At 27.4% G+C, this 19972-nt stretch overlaps 5 protein-coding genes across 11 annotated transcripts; 2 read left to right on the top strand and 3 right to left on the bottom strand.

The window, feature by feature from the left end:
- Positions 1 to 470: 470 nt before the first annotated feature.
- RpL6 (ribosomal protein L6) lies at positions 471 to 2405 on the top strand. Of its 3 annotated transcripts, none has more exons than XM_069109717.1 (4): positions 471 to 545; positions 1077 to 1283; positions 1667 to 1940; positions 2018 to 2405. In XM_069109717.1, exons 2-4 carry the CDS (start codon positions 1077 to 1079, stop codon positions 2362 to 2364), a joined length of 828 nt encoding a protein of 275 aa, XP_068965818.1. In that variant the 5' UTR covers positions 471 to 545; the 3' UTR covers positions 2365 to 2405. The 3 variants fall into 3 exon arrangements, with proteins under 3 accessions (XP_068965818.1, XP_068965820.1, XP_068965819.1); XM_069109719.1 differs by having other exon boundaries at positions 533 to 584; XM_069109718.1 differs by lacking the exon at positions 471 to 545 and adding an exon at positions 645 to 717.
- A 270-nt stretch (positions 2406 to 2675) lies between these two features.
- On the top strand, positions 2676 to 7962 carry Tpcn1 (two pore segment channel 1). Of its 3 annotated transcripts, none has more exons than XM_069109676.1 (12): positions 2676 to 3097; positions 3587 to 3702; positions 3784 to 3948; positions 4014 to 4139; positions 5313 to 5620; positions 5713 to 5993; positions 6088 to 6306; positions 6379 to 6495; positions 6562 to 6901; positions 6978 to 7279; positions 7428 to 7534; positions 7598 to 7962. In XM_069109676.1, the coding sequence occupies exons 1-12, from the start codon at positions 2995 to 2997 to the stop codon at positions 7835 to 7837; spliced, it is 2424 nt and encodes an 807-aa protein (XP_068965777.1). In that variant the 5' UTR covers positions 2676 to 2994; the 3' UTR covers positions 7838 to 7962. The 3 variants fall into 3 exon arrangements, with proteins under 3 accessions (XP_068965777.1, XP_068965776.1, XP_068965775.1); XM_069109675.1 differs by having other exon boundaries at positions 3518 to 3702; XM_069109674.1 differs by having other exon boundaries at positions 2678 to 3097; positions 3485 to 3702.
- A 1572-nt stretch (positions 7963 to 9534) lies between these two features.
- On the bottom strand, positions 9535 to 11725 carry LOC138178162 (mevalonate kinase). Its single transcript, XM_069109700.1, has 5 exons — positions 11476 to 11725; positions 11301 to 11395; positions 11122 to 11223; positions 10131 to 11044; positions 9535 to 9849 (listed from the first exon to the last, which is right to left on the bottom strand). The coding sequence occupies exons 4-5, from the start codon at positions 11013 to 11015 to the stop codon at positions 9592 to 9594; spliced, it is 1143 nt and encodes a 380-aa protein (XP_068965801.1). The 5' UTR covers positions 11016 to 11044; positions 11122 to 11223; positions 11301 to 11395; positions 11476 to 11725; the 3' UTR covers positions 9535 to 9591.
- A 303-nt stretch (positions 11726 to 12028) lies between these two features.
- Positions 12029 to 14342, bottom strand: LOC138178175 (dolichyl pyrophosphate Man9GlcNAc2 alpha-1,3-glucosyltransferase). Its single transcript, XM_069109737.1, has 3 exons — positions 13872 to 14342; positions 12429 to 13776; positions 12029 to 12362 (listed from the first exon to the last, which is right to left on the bottom strand). The coding sequence occupies exons 2-3, from the start codon at positions 13691 to 13693 to the stop codon at positions 12059 to 12061; spliced, it is 1569 nt and encodes a 522-aa protein (XP_068965838.1). The 5' UTR covers positions 13694 to 13776; positions 13872 to 14342; the 3' UTR covers positions 12029 to 12058.
- Positions 14343 to 14584: 242 nt separating this feature from the next.
- On the bottom strand, positions 14585 to 18980 carry LOC138178170 (uncharacterized). 3 transcript variants are annotated; one of them, XM_069109726.1, is made up of 4 exons: positions 18500 to 18980; positions 17220 to 17393; positions 16884 to 16985; positions 14585 to 16646 (listed from the first exon to the last, which is right to left on the bottom strand). In XM_069109726.1, exons 2-4 carry the CDS (start codon positions 17352 to 17354, stop codon positions 16314 to 16316), a joined length of 570 nt encoding a protein of 189 aa, XP_068965827.1. In that variant the 5' UTR covers positions 17355 to 17393; positions 18500 to 18980; the 3' UTR covers positions 14585 to 16313. The 3 variants fall into 3 exon arrangements, with proteins under 3 accessions (XP_068965827.1, XP_068965825.1, XP_068965828.1); XM_069109724.1 differs by lacking the exon at positions 18500 to 18980 and adding an exon at positions 18136 to 18493; XM_069109727.1 differs by lacking the exon at positions 18500 to 18980 and adding an exon at positions 18354 to 18493.
- Positions 18981 to 19972: the final 992 nt, after the last annotated feature.

The following is a 19972-nucleotide window of genomic DNA, read 5'->3' as shown; positions in this document are numbered from 1 at the left end:
TCGCATTCTTGCGAGACAGACAGAGATAAGTAGAGTATCTCTGTCTCTGAGTCATTCATAGCATGTCATGCAGGCGCAGAATGAAAACCTTCTTGCCCTCCATGTTTGTCTTTCACAACTAGTCACGATTCAATTTTCGGATGATTTTCCCTAGGCTTCGGTATGTAAGTGTCGAAACCTGTTTATATGATCGTAGTCGAGACTAGTTGTGAAAAGTCAACAATTATAACATAGGGTGTTCTCTACAATCTTTTTGCAACTGTGGATCTATTTATTTGTCTATGTAGTAACATGATCATATATACGTTTATATGACCGTGGTTTGGAATATGTCACTCACTAGGGGAAAGCATTCGCCGAGTGAGTCCTAAAAAATCAACATGGAGGGCCAAAAAGGTACCAAAAAGGACGGTCTACGCATGCGTGACACATGCATATGTATAAAACTATCTAAACCATGAATGTCTCAGACAAAGACACAACATAACTGCTAAAAGAAGACAGAATATATGTTGGTGTAGGTTCTTTTAGTCGTACGATTTACGGTAAGATGGAATTAGATCAACACAACTAATATTATCCAAGTAATCTTTTGTTGTAATAAGAGAAAAACTATATATTTTATCAAATTTTATACATTTTAGGCTTCTTCTTTAATAAAAATACCATATTTTCTGTAAATATATTTTTAAATTTGATTAATTTTAACTTGGAAAGGTTAGAATATAACATTTTGTTGGCTTATAAAAAGAAATTACATTCATTTCCTTAGTTTTAAAATCTTAATAATATTTTATAAAGAGTTTAGCCCAATTATCGGCTATTTCTTGTTTGAAATTTAAGATTTACAAAAACGTGACATAACCTCTGCAAAACATGATGGATATGTTTAATAAAAGATTACGATAATGGAAATATATTAAAATAAAACTCTATTGAAACTTTATATACAATTTTGTCGACTATTCTAGCATTAATTTATTGTTTAGAATGAATATTCGAACAAAATATAAGTGCATGATTATTATGCTATCTATAAATAGTTGTATTACAATGAATTTATATTTATGTTCTAGATGACTAACACAAAGGAAACAAAAGAATCAAAGGCGAAGTCTCCGGAGAACAAAAGTGCTCCTGTGGAGATTAAAAAAGGTGCAAAGAAAGGTCGTATTAGGCCTCGAAATTACAATTTAGGAAATGGTGTCTATAGGTTTAGCCGAACCCGTATGTACCACAAGAAAGCCATCTACAAATTCATTGACTCCAAAACTCCAAAAACTGTATGTCTAACAATGTCACATGTTCTATTTATTTTTGTTAATATTACTTTTGTTAATTTAAAAGTCTTATCTAGAAGTTCTTCATTTTTTAGGATATGTAGAAATATTTGAAGTTCCTTATGCTTTTTACCTTTTAAGTGAATATACAGTAAAGATATATTTATTATTCAATCTCTTTATTGTAATCGAATATTGTTATAAAATAATGACTATATATTAAATTGAATGAAGAAAAATAGATAGCAAAATAATATAATTTCGATTTTCTTAAATATTTTGAAATGGTACAAAGAACTATGTAATCACGAAGAGTAATATATTTTCATATAATGTTTATACTTTTTGATAAATGTTTAATTCTAAATATTTAATGATAATTATAGGTTAAGCCTAAGAAACCAGTCACTATTGAAAAGAAGATTAGTGGTGACAAAAATGGAGAGAAACGTATTGTATTATTAAAGAAGAGGCGTGCAAACTACCCTACTGCAGATCCAGTAACTGTACACCATGCTAAGAAATGTTTCCGTGACCATCGTCGTTATCTGAGACCTTCCTTGAAACCAGGAACAATTTGTATCCTATTAGCTGGTGCTCATAAAGGAAAACGTGTTGTTTTCTTAAAGCAACTTAAGAGTGGTTTACTCTTAATTACAGGTAAGACTTATTTGAAGTTATTATATAGTAAAATATTCATATGATAAATTAAAATATCAAAATGTTTTTTAAAATAGGTCCTTTCTTAATCAACGCTTGCCCACTCCGTAGAGTTAGTCAAAATTATGTGATCGCGACTTCCACGCGTATTAACATTTCTGGTTTGAAGATTCCGGCTCATGTTAACGACGATTATTTCAAGAGAAAACGCGAGAAACGCGCGAAGAAGGAAGAAGGTGATATCTTCAGCAAAATGAAGGACGACTACAAAGCAAGCGATCAAAGGAAAGCTGATCAAAAAGTGGTTGATAAATTTGTGATTTCTGCTATCAAGAGAAACAAAGAGAAAAAGATGCTATTCACCTACCTATCAGCGATGTTTGGACTCAGAAGCAGCCAATATCCACACAGATTAAAATTCTAATCTTTTGTGATTTGAATACAAATATATAATAAATACAGAAACATGAGGTAGATTTTTTATGACCTTGATTATAAATGTTCACAATTGTTCCGGATTCTTTTTTATTTTATTTGAAGGCTTTATTTATAATGATGAATGAAATAAGAAAATTTATAATGTAATAGAAGGCACAATAAAATTTAGAAATTTTAAATTTATTTTATCTTCTATTGCAGATTATATTTATTTTTTTAGTAATTAAATATGTCTTATATGCATCAATTTTGTGTTCGTAAAATATACGAAAAACGAAAAGTGAAGTCTTTGTTACATAAGTGAATAGTTAAGTTTTATGGTTTTATCAGTTAAAATTATAGTATCCACCCAGGTTCGGTTTTTGGAGTGCGCATGCGCGTCATGAACTGAAACGTCAAATACAAGAAGATCGAATAATATCATTGTGTTATGATATTGTAATATGTAAAATATGTTTCAAACAAAAATATACGTATATCTCCATACATAGTTTTCAGACTAATCCAGTTAGTGCTCAGCATCTGAGTAGTAACATCATTGTGTTAGATATAGCGGTTTAAATTCGTGCTCACACAACAAATGGCTATATGCATGTGACATGTCACGTATTCTCAAATGTCTTCTCCCAAAATCACTGAATATTCGGGCAATTATCAACGGTTTAACGATGATGCAAACATATCACTCGAGCAAGACATTTCACATCGAACATGCCAAAGTAAGTCGAATGAATTTTAATTGTACTATTTTAATTCATTTCATTTTTTATTTATTCTTTGCAATGAAATTTCTGCTTTTTCACAACTATGTTACTTTTGTCATTTTCACTTTTACTCTCTTAGCTTATAATATTTAACAAACTAAAGGTCATATTTTATTTTACACATTTTTCTGGCATAATTATCTATAATAGAGCAATGATATAAAATTTTGCAAAAAATATATAATACATAATTTAGTTAATTATAAGTATAATGTTTGATTATCTTCATGATAAAGATAAAAAGAATTCATTTATTTTATATTATTTATTTTATTGCTGAAAAATATCATTTACTTTTGCATTATAGAAATATTTATTTTTTATGCTTATTTCTTATTGTAGAATATGGATCTATACTATCATATCCTTCTGCAGAAAATCATGTAAACTCCTCCACTGAAAATGTAAGAACATCTGATCAAATCATTCACAAATTTGAAACAGATGATGTACATAGAGAAAACATGTCTGAAAATGCAGTACTTCCATCACATGATTCAATCACAGATCACGATTTGCATTGGGAAATGAATTATCACGAGGCTGCAATATTTTTAGAGGTATTTATACATTTATATGTATATATACTCATATGAATAATTGCTTTCAAATTTACTTACAATAATGTTACATATCCATAGGAAGGTAAAAATAATGAAAAGTTTGATTCACACCCAAAGCATCCGGAAGATTTGCCAGCATATCTCTTAGTTCATAATAATTGGTATTATGGGTTAGATCTATTAACTTCTCTTATACTTTTGGCTTTAGCTCTTGTAGAAGAGCCAGCTGTATCACTGTTTGGCGTAAGTCATTGATAAGAAAGTACTTTTATTTTATTACAATGGTTATTTATATATTTTAATTTCAGATACCAGTGTGGGCGCATGGATCTATAGAACTTTTTGCTTTGATAATTATAGGTATAGAATTAGCTTTGAAACTAAGATGGATTGGCTGGTCAACAATGTTAAAACACAAGCGAACAATGCTGAAGGTAAAAAGAACTCTTTTTTTAGAATCAGATTTAATAGTCTGTAGTATAATTTTATTGAACTTCATATAAATCCACACGAGTTTACTGATATACAGGGTGGTTGGTAACTGGTGGTACAAGCGGAAAGGGGGTGATTCTACGCGAAAAAAGAAGTCTAAAATATAGAATAAAAATTTCTTTTAATTTTTATTTTTTAAATTTTTAACGATCTACAGCGAGATCCGTTATAACGTACCGCACGCGTACCGAGCGAAAATTCAAAATCGATTTTCTCGAAAACAAAGCCTCAAACGAATTGTAACACCAGTTACCAATCACCCTGTATATGACATGTATATCCTAATTGCTTATGTTTACATCTGATAATTATTAGTAAATTGAATACCATTATGAGATTGAAATACAGTTTTCTTTCATTACTTTGTCAATATGTTTAAGAACAGTGTACAATAAAATGGTTGTTTTGCACAAGACTGATACAAAAAGCATGAGGGTACTAATGAGAAGATAAGAAACATCACAAGTGCAGACTATTTAAGATTACATTTTTATTAAAACGAGACGCTGATAATTGCATTATTTGTTCATTTATAATATATTATGTATACTAATACCTTTATTGGGACATCTTATAGGGAACACATTCAGATTTAACTAATATATGTATAGTATATTAGTAATTTTACTGCTACTGACTCATTATTATTCTTGTTATCATCATCATCATCATTATCATTATTATTGTTGTTGTTGTTGTTGTTATTGTATTATACTCATTCATATTCATATTTATTACACAATGGTTTAAAAGCAATAAACAGTTATGAAACGTTTGTTTGATATGGAATGGATAGATCAGAATAATTAAAATGAATCATTAATAAGAACCTAGTAAGAAAAATAAAATTATAAAGTACAGAATGATTCAAAATAAAATTGCTAAAACAACTTGAAATTTATCTTTGATAAATTAGAAAAATTAAGAAAATAATGTCTTGTTTCTTTTAATATGATAATTAGTACATATAATAAAAAGCTTTTTTAATAAGAAGTAACAGCAATAATAGAAATGAAATTACCAAATTTGTAGTCAATTTGTAGTTACATATTTAAAATATCTTTAATTAATTCTTTAATACAAGTGAAGACTATACATATAAATTATTTTTACAGTGTATCACATTGGTCATCATGTTTTTAGAAGCGATGACAGTACTAGTACGACAATCATCGCATTTCCGTGTAACACGTGCTCTAAGGCCCATTTTTTTAGTAGATACGAAATGCTTTGGAGGCGTTAGAAGATTTATCAGACAAATACTTTTGACATTGCCACCAATTCTGGATATGTTAGGCTTGCTTTTATTTTTTATAACACTGTACACTGTATTGGGTTACTATATGTTTTCTGAAATGAATAGAAATTTTTGTACACTACAAGACAGTTTTGTGAGTCTCTTTGTTCTTCTTACTACTGCTAAGTAAGTATAATTGTAATTAAATTTCCAATAATATTTTAAAATTTGGATACATTTTATTGTGATTAGATATTAGTAACAATATCAATATTTAGTTTTCCAGATGTAATGATGCCATCATATTCAAGAAACAAATGGTATGCGATATATTTTGTATCTTATTTGTCTACAATGTTGTACGTAATGATGAATTTGATGTTGGCGGTGGTTAACGAAACATTTACAGCAGCTGAGCGTGATAAATTTAAAAAACTGTTTTTACATAAAAGGAAAGCATGTCAACATGCCTTTAAGTTATTAGTTTCGAAACAAAATCCGGATAAAATGCGATTTCGCCAATTTGAAGGATTAATGCGATACTATGCTCCAAATAAAAGTACGTAAAATTCCTCCAGATATACATTAAAGTTTATTTATAAAGCAAAAAGGTAAGACAAATTAAATTTATTCCATAATATACTCCACTACAGACATAAGAGACATTGTTCTAATGTATCAACATTTAAATGCTTCTGGAAGTGGAGTTCTAAGTGTTGAAGAGTTTTTAAACATTTATGATACTATTATACTTCAATGGGAACTACAATACTCTACTGTGCCTTGGTATCACAGTACATCACAACCTTTGCAAATTCTATGCACAGGAGCACATGCAGCTATTAGATGGCCATATTTTGAAAGCTTAATGTGTAAGTTTAAAAGGAAGACAAATTTTTATAACACTAATTTACAATTCATATACTCAATTATAAAATGTTTAGATATAACAATCATTGCAAATGGTATTGCTATGATAATAAGGATATTACAGCCAGGCGATAATGTTCATAGCACAATTCTATTTGCTGCATCTTGGGATACTTTTCTTTTCGGAGGAAGTAAGTAAACATAATATTTATAAAAGGTGTGTGAAAAATTATTTTAATGCTAATTTTATTTTATAGTATACGTCACTGAAGCACTAATAAAAGTATTAGGACTTGGTACAAGACGATATCTGAGTTCCGGATGGAATCTTTTCGATTTAGGAACATCTATAATGACACTTGTTGCAGCTTGTATTTTATTTCTTTTTCCTACAGCCACATTTTTCGTTCTATTTAGACCACTTCGACTGCTAAGATTGTTTAAAATGAAAAAAAGATACCGAGACGTATTTGGCACACTTGTGATTTTAACTCCCTTGATGTCTTCCACTGCAGTAGTCATGCTTGTTTTATATTATTTTTTTGCAATCATTGGGATGGAATTGTTTGCAGGATATAATATGCGAAATTGTTGCAAGTAAGTACATAAGTAAAATATCTTTTTTAATAAATTATATTTTTAAATTGACTACTAAATAATATGTATTTGTCAGAAATACAACAGTTGAAGACTTTTACAAATACTCTGCCAATGAAAGTACCGCACTAGGATATTATTACCTTAATACTTTTGACAACCTTATAGCCAGTGGAATGACCCTTTTTGAGTTAACGGTTGTTAATAATTGGTTTATTTTAATGAACGCATATGCATTTACTGTTGGAATGTATACACGAATATATTTTATGATATTTTATTTGGTGACAATGATTGTTTTAACTATCGTGGTATCCAGTTTCTTAGAGGCCTTTCGATTTAGAATACATTATAAAAAATCAACATCTAAACGTGATGGTAATTAATATTCTTAATTATTCAACATAAAATGTGGAAGAAATGTAGACTATTTCTTTAAACTTTATTTGTTATTTTTAACTAAATTTATACTTTTTTTGGGATTGTTAAATCTTCTATTAGTCCTTTTGTATACATTTCGTTACAGAGGAAAAGATGCTACATGAAGAAGTGGAACTAAAATGGGATGAATTGCAATATATAGTAGAAGATTTTCAACTTTTGGAAAAATTGCGACCCTCACTGATAGTTGGTGTAAGTTTTAAGTTTCAAAAAATATGTTTTTTATTATTCTGCAATTATATAATAATGTTGCAGGGAACTACTGTTTTTATTGGCTCGCGTCCTAGAACCAGAGAAGTTTTGCAAAGAAAAATGTATACGAATGAAATTACCGAATGGATTATAGAGGCTGAACAAGCAGAAAGACAATTTTTATCAAATGCTACTCATAGTTTAGAAGAAAATTATAGAGAGGAAGCAATTTCTGAAACAGATCATGTAGGATTAACAGACAATTTACGACAAACACATCGTAATACATCAAATGTTGTATAATTGTAATAATAAATTAAATTTCATTGTGTCTACTTACAATATAGAAGTATTGAAAGGTTGTAATATACAAATTTACAAAGTAATGATGCAGCGATTAAATTTTTTACTAACAACATAAAATAAAAAGAAAAGAGATTAAACACTTTCATTTCGGATTATGTTGCGATATATAGATACTCAAATAATTAATGATATTTTTAAAAATATTGCAACGTAAATATAAATCCACTAAATCATATATCTTGCGTAAATAAAGCTTTATTAATATCAAAATTGACTTTTTGCTTTTTCTGCAGATGAAAGTACAATTTTCTTCATAAAGAATTATGAATCGATTTATAAAATTTTTAATGTATTCTATTCTAAATGCTTGTATTTAGAAATTATTTACTTTCTCTTTGCAATTGTGTAATTTTTATTTAATTCTTCATCATTAAACTTCAATTTTCATATTATTTTAACCGTTTGAGTCCCAAGCAGTGTGATCACGCTGTTTAGATTTTGTGTCGAAAAGTCCCAGTACATTTGAACGCTACGGACGACTGACGGTATTTTGTATTTCATTGTTATCTTCTCAATAGTGCAGCTTGTTTCTCTTCGCAATCGATTAAAACAAGCGCTATCGCGCTGTTCGGGATTTTTTTGATCCTGTTTCTTCAAAGACCCCTGGGATTCAAACAGTTAAATATGAAAAATTTTATTCTTTATGTTATAAATTATGTAAATAAATAACTAACAAATATATATATCATTTTTTAGTTTTATATTACAAATATATAAAATTGTATTGTATAATATACAGGATGTTCCACCTAATAACACCTCACTGACCGCTAGCAGTTCAACAGCATGCGCACGTTCGATCGGCAGCTCAAGCGTAGATTCTCCCTGGCGCCGGTTCCGTTTCGGTTTAAACTGTCGGGCGGGAGTATCTGTACTTTTCGTATACTCAGATAAAATTGGCTGCTTTCTGCTATTATAGGATAATTAAATTGAATAAAATTTTTTGTTTTCATGATATTAATACTAAATTATATTTATTTTATCTATTACAACGGTTTTTAATTCAATTGAGAAATAGTTATAATCTTCGACGTTACTTATCTCATCGTCTTCTGAATCACTATATCTTAGTGGCAATACAGAACCTCGCTTCCGAATAATTATATCACTGCCATCACTTTCGTCACCACTATTACTTCTTGAATAACTGTCAGGACAATCTGACAGATCATCTAAATAAAATTCTCCAATACCATTTTTTTCGTTCATCGCGAACGGTAAGTTTTTCAAATTGGAATAAAGCTGTGGGAGCTTACAAAACATCGCAACTGACGCAACTGAGCAAGGTAAAGTTTATTAGAAAAAATTAAATAGTGTTGAATTATTGTCCGTAATCTGTATGTGTCCATTTTGAAAGTGATACTTTCTAAAGATTTGAAGGTTATCTATAGTTCCTTGAACAGAATATTTTTCTATACATCAATCAATAGTTTTAACATTATGATAGAAATAAGACAATTATACTATCATGATTAATGAAAAAGGAAAAAATGAAAATAGTTGAAATAAAAAAGATATTAATGAGATGACCATTAACATGTATTAAACTGTACTAAAACTGTAATTTACATTTTGTGTAAGAATTACAAGTACCCTTTATAATTATAAATAAAATTTATATTACATTGAGAATATTCAGAATAAAAATAAGTTTATTTGCATTAATGTATGCAATATTTATAACAAAATTACTAATTAATTTGTACCCCAGGACCTCCCAAAGTTGTTAACTTGACAGTAAATCCATCTGCAATTAATTTTCGTGAAATACTTGCAATAGTTTCTGGTTGTGTATCTGGTAATAAGAGAATGTATGCATGTCCACCACCGCCAGCACCTGTAAGCTTTGCTGCCAAAGCATAATTTTGTGCTTCTGCACAAATTCTATCTAAAGATGGATGAGAAACTTGACATGTGGCTAGCAGTCCTTGATTCATATTAATAAGTATCTGTAATAATATATGATAAGTTGTAAGAAGATTTGAATACATTTATAGATATAGAAAGTAATGACCAATAACATTTTAACATATTGTTAATCACTTAACCAGACAAATGTTATTTTTCTAAATAACAGACTGATCTTTTAACTTTGTGAATGAAATATTACTAGTTATTCTTATTATACAAGATTTTCTATAAATTGCTTTTAGAAGTATTTTACCCTACTTGAATTAGTAATTATTATAATAATTATTAGCAATATATTATATTTTAATAAAATACTTACCATTAATTGTCTGTACCCTTCAAGAAAGTATTCATCGTCAGTAGAAACTGTTTTCAGTTTTTCAATAATTTTAATTACTTCTTTGGATATATTGTCTATAGAACTCATAATCAGATCAATAATAACTGGGTATCTATGTTTCAGTTCTAATAGTCTTTCAACTAAAGCCTTTGTGCTTCTATTTACTCTTGTGTCTACCAGTAAAATTTTTAGAGCGTGTACGTTACTTATTGGCTTTACATAATCATCCTTCTTGAATTCTATTATTGACCCATATGTACAGACAGAATTGTCTATTCCAGAGGGGTTTCCATGCATAATTTTTTCACAATTTAGAGCATACTTTGAAATAGTGTCTAAGATAGAAAAATCTAATATTTTATAAATATCTTTTTGTAAACGTGACCAATGTAAAAAACACGTAGCAAGACAAACTGCAAAGGAACTAGAACTACCAAGTCCAGAACCAATTCCCAATTCTGTATTTAAGTGAACTTGAAATGGTTTCACTTCGATCTCCTCCTTTTGCGTAATATAAATAAAAAGATAAAAGAATGCTTCCAGGCTTAATCTTTGTTGTAGATTTGCATAACTAATAATGGAGACAAATTCTTTTACTTTGTTATAAAATGCTTCATAATTTTCTACATGTTCCATGTCTTTGTTAATAAAAAAGAAATTTTGTATTTGTTGTAGAGGTACGTTAATAAATAAATTTACTTTAGGAAAACATATCTTAACAATTTGTTCTGTTTCAGGTAATTCAGTGAAATTCAGAACTGTACGTAAATCTACACTGGCAGCAACAGCTGTTTTTCCATATACTACAGCATGTTCTCCAAAAAGAATTACTTTCCCAGGAGCAGACACTTTAAACTGAATCATTTTAAATTTCTCGAGTCTAATTCGTGGAGCTATTAATGGAAATATAATAATATACTTTAGAGATGATACATTAAAATCAATCATAATTGAATCAATTATTAAATACCTTTTTATCATTTCCTTCTTTTCCCACTCTGCTGGTGTTAATGTCTTTTGCTTGAATGCATGAATTGTTTTAAGTTCTTCTTCTAGTACTGAATGTACTGACCTGAAATATTAACTTTAATATAGTATTTAAATAATAGCATATTATTTAAATTTTTTAGGACTTTAAAAATGTAGTACCTATGTCGATGAATTAAAGATTTGCCTTCAAATGCACTAGAAACAATTGTTACAGAAAACTTAGCGCCACAACCATCAGATTCATCTATGACTTCCTGTAACAACATTTAAAAATAATATGAACATTATTTAATAGATATAGTAACAAAACAATCTACATATTTCTAATACTAACGAGAATTTTATGATCTTCCCAACATAAAATTTACGTTAAATGTTTATGTTAAATAATATATATAAATATTTACTTTCAATACAAATAATTTTTAGAAAATAAAATTAGATTTGTATTATAAAAATATTATTGTTATTCGTTAACGCATAAATTACATAAATTTGTGTTCCTTATTATTAATTATTCTAAAGTCAATCAACTCTTTTCCCTGTAACGATATAAGTATATTGTTACAAAGTTTCCGACTACAAAGAGTTAAATTTGTATTCATAACATTATTGTTATGCTAATTTAGAAAAGTAGAATTCAGTAACAGAGTAAAGTTCAAATTTTCGTAAAGTATTGTATAATGCTTCAGTAAAGGCGATGATACATATAAACAATATTTTTATCGGCGTAAATATTAGATAATCGTGAATAGTTTAAGCATGTCGCTGCGACACGTTTTGTAAATATATCATAACGCAATATTCTTCTGAAAAAGAAAAATAATTAGTTTTTAATAATTTATTAAAATAATTTAATAAGGAGTATGGTAATAATATAACATAAATTAAATTGTTTTTCTGATTTATTTCAATTTTTAATATTTTTCACATACAAATTGTTTGTAATTAAAGTATAAGTAGAAAGCAATAAAGTGTCCACAGGAATAGGCAGAAACTAATAATGCAAAAAGATCTGGATACCTCTTTGGAGGTTTCAAAAAACCACTAATAAGAGAAAGCATTATTATTCCTAGAATCGAACAATAAAACAGAATTATTTTCCAAAAAGATACAGTAGAACTTACAACAACAAAAATATTCTTATAATGTATCATATCTCTTTTTAATGTGGTAAATATTGATTTATTCTCATTGTTTTTTAGCTTTGCTTTAATTTTTCTTTGATTGGTTACAAGCACATTCTTTTTTAAGTTAATATTACTCAACAATTCGCTGTTATCAAACACATCAGAATATGCCCATAAAACAAAAATGAAATAAAAGATTAATGTAGCCCAATATACCATGTACAAACCATCTTTTATAAATAATGGTAACATACTAAAGTGTGAAATTATTAAAAACCAAAAACAAGGAAACGAATTGCTTTGAAAATACAATAAAACTGGAATTGCAACGAGTAGGATTGATTTTTCATGAACTTGAAATGAAAACAGGAAAAATGCTAATGCACAGTTAATAAGGGAAATAACAAACTTCTCTTTCTGTGGATTTAAGTATAAATTTATGCAACTTGGTGAAACTGCAAATGTAGTTGACATTAAACAAATTTTGGCTAATTCTTTGTTTGCAAAAGTATTACGTAATTTAAAAATCACATTGATTGTGCACCAAATATTAGCAACTTTATCTTCGAATACACCTCTAGAAACTGGAAATAATCGAAGAACAACACTTACAAACGTTTCCCAACTTTCAACGAAAGGTAACCATATAATAAAAAATGTAGAAAGTACTGTAATTGATATACAGAAGAGCATTACTAAATTAAACAACCAAAACCGTTCTTTCATAGGTGAATATTTTCCAAGTATGTAAAAGAAAATTGGCAATGCGTGGTAAAGTTCCATTTGCTTATAGTTTAGTGCTGCAACAAATAAGATCGACCCGATAATAAACGAATTTTGAAGTATAGCTGTAACAGCACTAATGAACAGTCCTAATGAAAATGAATTATATTGAAAATGTCCATGATCTATTAATATTAAACCCGGATATATTAATATAAGCAGAAGATTAATATGTTTTCTTTTCAGACCAAATATAGACAGTTCTACTTTTTCAAAATTTTCAGATACTTGATTAGTTAATATAAAATATATTATTGACGGGATATAAATCAAAATATCTACACAAAGAACACTGAGTCTCATAAAATATTTATGACTTTCAGATGAGAAACCTCTAGACTCGTGTAACTTTATGTAAGAAGAATTGATCATATTGGCAACATAGCCCAGCACTAAACTATGATAAGCCGTTAATGGTGGATAGTCTAATCCCCAATACTGTAAATCATTATTCGTTGTATTTATGTACCATTTCTCAATTGGCACATTTAACGTTATTTCTTGCCAATGCCGTTGGGCTTCATAGTCTCCAAACATTGGAGGCTTTCCTTCACCGCTGTAGGAATGATATGTAACACACCATCTCAAAAGGAGAGCAAATAGTGAGATTAACAAGATCTGTGTGTTTTCTTGCATCATATATGTTGAGTAAGCTTCAACAGTTTATATTTGCAAGCATGCTCTTGATTAACAAATATATTTCAGAAATAACATTTAGCTACCTAGGTTTATATAGAAAATTTAAGGTTAGAATGAAAACAGTAGAACGAAATAAAGAATATATACGCAAATATGATGAATCATACAAAATACATACCACGTGTGAAGCGTTTAATTCTTTGATTAATTTGTTTTTTATGTAACTCTCAGTATATGACATATTTAGAATTAAATTTCTAATCTTGATTTTAATTCACCACGCTTTCAAATGCGAGGAGATTATATATATTTAATAAGAAGTTATTATATATTTATTGATATTTATTTACTTTAAAATTAGTGTAATTATTTTGATAAACTTTGCAATCATAAGCAGCAAATGTATGATAAAATATAATACTTCTTCTTCTATTTTTTGGTTATATGACTTTTTTTGGTTTGAATGAACGTTGAGTTCAAGTGAACGTCAAGGTACATTTTTTGAACTCATTCGCATAATTTGATATGATGTTATCAATTGATTTTCAGTATTTCGACTAATCGAATGATTTTAATATTTTGAAAACTATTATCTTTATGAGCCTTTTTGTAATTTTTGGAATTATTTCACAATAGTTAGATGAAAATTAATGTCTATTACCTGCAGGAACGTCGATATTAACAGAACTTCTCTGTGAGGCAGTTTTACTGACATAAAAACGAGATTAAAGTCTATGCAGTTACATATTTTTCAAACTACGAACATTGCTCATTGCATGCAGACTTTTTATTATGCATGTATTCCTAGAAAGTTATTTAATTATTCTAATACAAAATAGATAAGGATTAACACATACCATTTTAGATATCAGTTTATTCATTCAAATACAGTTATGTTACAAGAATAAAACTGACTATCTGTTACATTAATTTTTTTTGTTATTCATACAAATAAATTTTAAATAAAAATTACGAACACAAAAATTACCGCATGAAACATACATTTTCACAAATTTACTATATAACATATCTGTTTCTCGCGCTTAATTTCTTGTATTTCGTAAGTTGCTACTAATCGACGTCACGCTTCGATGTAAAAATACAATTCTTTTGTTTCAATGCAGTTAAATACTATGAAACATCAATTCTATTTAGAAAATTTTATTTTCTAAATAAATGTAATAATAAAAATTTTACTTTTATAATAATAGCTAGATAGAAAAAAATTTACCGTTTTTTAACAACCCATACTATGTACTTATATAATATGTACTCACATTATTGTATGTACATGGCACGTAAATATTGTCTAATACCTGATCTCAGGTACTGCAACATCTTTATAACAATAATAAATTATTTGTAACAATTGCATTTTATAAGGTTATTAATTTTTCTGTGAATTCTTTTATTGTTGATATTAGGAAGAATTGTTCACTTTTGCTTAAAATTAATATTTTTGCTTAAAATATACTCTGTTAACAAAAAAGATATTAAATATTATGCATTTTTAAAGACAATTAACAACAAGATATAACATTTTTGATATTAGATATATGTTCACTTTGATGTAACATAAGTAAATAATATAATGTATATAATTATCTTAACTACATAAGCTCACAATATTGTAAAATCTGAGCTGTTTCTAAAGCAATCTTTATACAAAATTTAAATATTTTAAGATAAATATATTATCAATTTGAATAAATTTAAGTACAACATACAGCAGGAAATAAATTTCACTTTACTTATTGAGATTTGCGACATAAATTAATGAAAAATTATAATTTGTAACATACAATTAGAAAAAACAGAAAGAATATTATATCTAAAATTTAAAATTAGCTAAATAAGCATACTATACTATAATTAGTTATGTTTACAATGCAATAACTGCAATTATAATTATATCAATTTATAATAAAATTATTAACGAAAAATACATACACATATACTATCCATTTGATAGCTAATATTAACACTGATTGTTTTAATATTTCTTTCATAGAAAGAATCAATTTTAACTTATAATTGCTTGAATATTGATAAATTGTTTGTGTTTGTGTTTCATGTTTGTAAAAAAAATTTAATTGCCATTGTATTATGAGAATAGATCACATGAATATGATTTAATGAAAATATTAGGAAGAACAAGTTTTATCCAGTCACCTTAATATTATTACTTCATTTTATTGAGTGTGTCTTAAGATTTTAGAAAAGCAATAATGCTTATGTATGAACATATGTATATTAAATATATATTATAATGCATATAATATTAAATATATATTAAATATAAATATGTATAATAAATATATATACATAACACATTGATATGCAGTTAAAGTGTAATAAGCAGTCAAGCAAAATAAATATTTGTTTTCTCAGAATGTAAAATGTCCATTACTCATTTGTATATATATATTTGATAAATATTATAGTAATTTAGTGATCTTTGTCTATTTATCAGTCTATTATCTATGTCTATCTTTACCATACATAACACAATACAGATTTGAACTTGTATGGTTTTTCAAGCATGGTACTATGAATAATGAGTAAGTTTGAAAGAGACCTGATAATATTAGAATAGAATACTACTTTTGCCTGTGAAGAATTACTTCAAGAATTTCTTCATCTGTTTTGTTTGATGCTGCATGCTGTACTGAGCACTTTCTGCTTTAGTGATGAGAGAGTCTAACTTATCCAAATGAGATCCCATCTTTTCATTGAGATTGATTGTTTTTGGCATTACTGCGTTTGTTTCTGTGTTTTCTATGTGTTTCTTGTCATTGGATAATTCTACTATCAAGTTTTCTTCACTCATAGATGTTTCAGAACCAATATCTTTTGTCTCATTCTGGTTTCGTTCAATGAATTTATGATTTGGTGTGTTGTGTTTGGATCCAACTTTTACTTTCAATAAAGTACCCAAACTGCCACAAACAGTCTGTAAAATACTTTCATGTTATAAAGTTAGTTTATATAATATAGTTTATATAATAATAAACTAGTTGTTAAGAAAACTAAGTGTTAAACTAACTAGTTGTTAAACTAAGATGTTAAGAAATGCTTGTTGTACTTGACAATGATTGTTTAGATATAATCATTAAAGTTGTTTTTATTAAAGAATAATAAATAAAAAATGAATGTCATAAAATAATGATATTAGGTAAAAGTGTTTAACCTTGAATCTGTTAATCTTCTTCTGCGTAACACTGAGAATACTATTTAATTCATCTAATCCACCACCTATTCGATGCGCAGCTTCATTAGAAGAATCCAGATTCTATAAATTATATTAAACTGATAATATAATGACAAATTATTAATTTGAAATTTATGTAAGAACTTTGTTTTAATTGATTACATTCCAAATAAGAGAAACATAGAGGCTAAAAAGAAACTTATTAGCATTAAACTTACAGTAGTAGAAATTAGAACTCATTAACACTGTACTTATAATGCATAAAAAGGTACATTAATTTGATTTTTGTTTAATAAAAGATAAAATTATAATTACTTCGATCACTTCATCTTTATCATTATTAATATTCTCAGCTTCTATTCTTTGGGTCTCTTTCCATTCTTCTTCACTAGGTATCGGCAATCCTAACAATTCCGCCCTTTCGCACGCGTGAATGTAGCCTTGAGACATTTTATCAAATGTCTATAGTCTAACTTTTTCTACTAAATACTAATCAATAATATATAAGAATAGACTTATTTTATCCCGTTTTAGAGATATTAGAATTCATAGAACATTAGAAAGACATGAGGACATGCACAACTTGAGGAATCCGTGTTCGGGTAAATTGTGCGCACACTCCGATAGAAAATAAAGTTTTTAAACATTATAAAAGACATTAATAATAAGAATCTAGGGCATCCTAGTCATTAGAAATAAGATTTAAGATGATTTACATATGTATATGGATCAGTGATTTAATAATTTTGAATGGATTCATAAATTCAAAAAAGTATGATGTTTTTATAGAAAAATAGATTAAAGAAGGAATGGATTAAAAAGATATAAGTTTACTAATTGGAATATTAATCCCATCAGAAGAAATTAATTTATTATATTAAAGTCAAATAATGATAATTTGCTTATTGTGATATTTATGATTAATTTTTAATGAAGTTTTTTCTTAATTAAATCTAAATCAATCATGTGATGTTCGTCTCATCAAGAAAAGACTTTCCAATATTTAACATAATTTAAATAAAAAGAAATAAGTTGTAGAAATTTATATAATTTAATTCTATTTCTCATATTTTGTATTTTAAAAAGATATATTTAAGAAATTCTCTTTCGAAAAAACATTAAAAAATAATTTAATGTAATTTAAAATAAATTATAATTACTAATACTTAATATGCTGCCTCGTACCATATATGTAAATTGTAAATAGATTAAGCTAATGTAATTTAAATACCTTGCTAGAACATGAATGCGATAGATTAACTTTTCGCAAGCTGAATAAAAACTTTAAGTAATACTTTTTATATCGATCATTACAAAGAAAATTTCTAATTAATTCTAATTCATTTTACTTTATATTTCATGACATTACATAATGCATTACATATTCAATTATATAATGTAACTTTTTTATGGATATGTACTTAATATACTGTATAGTATCGTACATACGGGGTGTTCGACTACAGGTGCAAATAAATTTAAAGGATGATTCTTGAAGCCAGACTAAGATAAAAGTAAAAAATAAAAAGACTGCGTTTCGGGTTGGTTATTTAGTTATTGACAAAATATTCCTGTGCACGAGAAAATCTCCTTACATGAACAAAAGTAGAGCAGCTCGAGCAGCGGGGAGCACAGTGATCTTTAAACCGAACGACGCGTAAGCCGCAGTCACATGTTACCTCGTACAAGTCGTAGGTCGATAGTCGTAGCAAATGACTTTATGATACTTTGAGATGTAAATTGTAAGTAGAGAGGAAATTTGTAAGTTTTAAACCTGTATGCGGGGGCTCTTAAGCCTGAGTATTTGGAATGACGTTATAAAAATACATTCATTAATACATAATCAACTACAAACACTTGTATATAAACAAATGATAAAATTTGTATGACATCAACTTCGCGGGGAAGTTGTATATGTATACATGTATATATGCGGTATATACATGTAGTTATAATAGTTCATGTGAATAGTTTTCTTTTGTGAAATGTTCATGGTTATATAAATTTGTTTCAATTGCTTTTTTGATAAATTTCATCTGTTTGTATGTGCAGCCTGTACAAGTGTATTGTCAGAATAACATTGTATTACCTATCCTGCATACTTTAAATTACATGTGTAAATATTTTTATATTACATGTTATATTCAATTTATACATTTATGTAATTTAATTTTGTTTTATTTATAGTATGTATTTAGTTTAATATGTAAATCATTCTTAAAGTAATTAAATAACTTTATATTAATAAAATGAACTACATTTTACCTTAAATTATAACATGTAAGTACATATTATTTTTATGTGAAACTGCTTTACTAATAAGAGATGCAAAATAATTTATAACAAAATACGTATAAAATAATTCAGATTTCCATAATTATAACATATGATGTAATTATTCTGAGAAAGAAGTTCTCCCAACTAAATTACAAACCTGAGACACAAAAGTTCCAAATCCTGTATGATTGTCGCTAAGTCACAATCACTGTTAAATGATCTGCTGTAATACTTGAATGCAGCAACATATGGTTTGTTCAAACTTAAAATGCATTATGCATTTTTTATAATTAATTTGCTATTTGTGTCTAAAATTACAGATATGTTTATTTTATATGTAAATCTATTATCATTCCTAAATTTCATTGCAATCAGTATGAAGTAAGTTAAAATTATCCGATGAGCATATGAAAAACTGTATGATGCTTATTATCATGCTTCAGAACTTTTATTTTGACAATTACACTCTCTTTTATCTCTACTCTTTAATCGAAAAATGTCATAGACATAAAGCTTGATATGACATCAAAAGAACAGAGTTTAAGACTTAAATATGTTAATTAGAAACTTTTTATTTCTCTCAATAGATACTAAGATTACATGATCTTAGAACATTCTTTTCTAACATTTTGTATATTATGATATAATTCATGATGGTAAAACAGTTGATCAATAAAAATAAATAATAAAAAATATATAATGGATTACATATATTTTCAGGAAAATTTTAGCAACTGTATTATAAAATGTTTGCAATGTTTGCATTTATGTAACTATAATAGGTATCATAT

The sequence above is a fragment of the Bombus flavifrons genome, chromosome 3 (genome assembly GCF_040668555.2).
Source record: "Bombus flavifrons isolate JBK064 chromosome 3, iyBomFlav1_principal, whole genome shotgun sequence".
Lineage (NCBI taxonomy): Eukaryota > Metazoa > Arthropoda > Insecta > Hymenoptera > Apidae > Bombus > Bombus flavifrons.
This window is presented reverse-complemented; position numbering and strand designations above follow the sequence as displayed.

What these genes read in the sequence shown, in the direction of transcription:
- RpL6 (XM_069109717.1), top strand. Translation starts at nt 1,077, where the DNA reads ATGACTAACACAAAGGAAACAAAAGAATCAAAGGCGAAGTCTCCGGAG. An exon ending in ACTCCAAAACTCCAAAAACT is followed by an intron (nt 1,284 to 1,666) that starts GTATGTCTAACA and finishes TGATAATTATAG; the next exon opens with GTTAAGCCTAAGAAACCAGT. An exon ending in TGGTTTACTCTTAATTACAG is followed by an intron (nt 1,941 to 2,017) that starts GTAAGACTTATT and finishes TTTTTAAAATAG; the next exon opens with GTCCTTTCTTAATCAACGCT.
- Tpcn1 (XM_069109674.1), top strand. Translation starts at nt 2,995, where the DNA reads ATGTCTTCTCCCAAAATCACTGAATATTCGGGCAATTATCAACGGTTT. An exon ending in AGGCTGCAATATTTTTAGAG is followed by an intron (nt 3,703 to 3,783) that starts GTATTTATACAT and finishes ACATATCCATAG; the next exon opens with GAAGGTAAAAATAATGAAAA. An exon ending in ATCAACATCTAAACGTGATG is followed by an intron (nt 7,280 to 7,427) that starts GTAATTAATATT and finishes ATTTCGTTACAG; the next exon opens with AGGAAAAGATGCTACATGAA.
- LOC138178162 (XM_069109700.1), bottom strand. Translation starts at nt 11,015, where the DNA reads ATGATTCAGTTTAAAGTGTCTGCTCCTGGGAAAGTAATTCTTTTTGGA. An exon ending in AAGGGTACAGACAATTAATG is followed by an intron (nt 9,850 to 10,130) that starts GTAAGTATTTTA and finishes ATATTATTACAG; the next exon opens with ATACTTATTAATATGAATCA.
- LOC138178175 (XM_069109737.1), bottom strand. Translation starts at nt 13,693, where the DNA reads ATGATGCAAGAAAACACACAGATCTTGTTAATCTCACTATTTGCTCTC. An exon ending in TTATGGGCATATTCTGATGT is followed by an intron (nt 12,363 to 12,428) that starts GTTTGATAACAG and finishes AACCAATCAAAG; the next exon opens with AAAAATTAAAGCAAAGCTAA.
- LOC138178170 (XM_069109726.1), bottom strand. Translation starts at nt 17,354, where the DNA reads ATGTCTCAAGGCTACATTCACGCGTGCGAAAGGGCGGAATTGTTAGGA. An exon ending in ATAAAGATGAAGTGATCGAA is followed by an intron (nt 16,986 to 17,219) that starts GTAATTATAATT and finishes TATAATTTATAG; the next exon opens with AATCTGGATTCTTCTAATGA. An exon ending in AGAAGATTAACAGATTCAAG is followed by an intron (nt 16,647 to 16,883) that starts GTTAAACACTTT and finishes AGTATTTTACAG; the next exon opens with ACTGTTTGTGGCAGTTTGGG.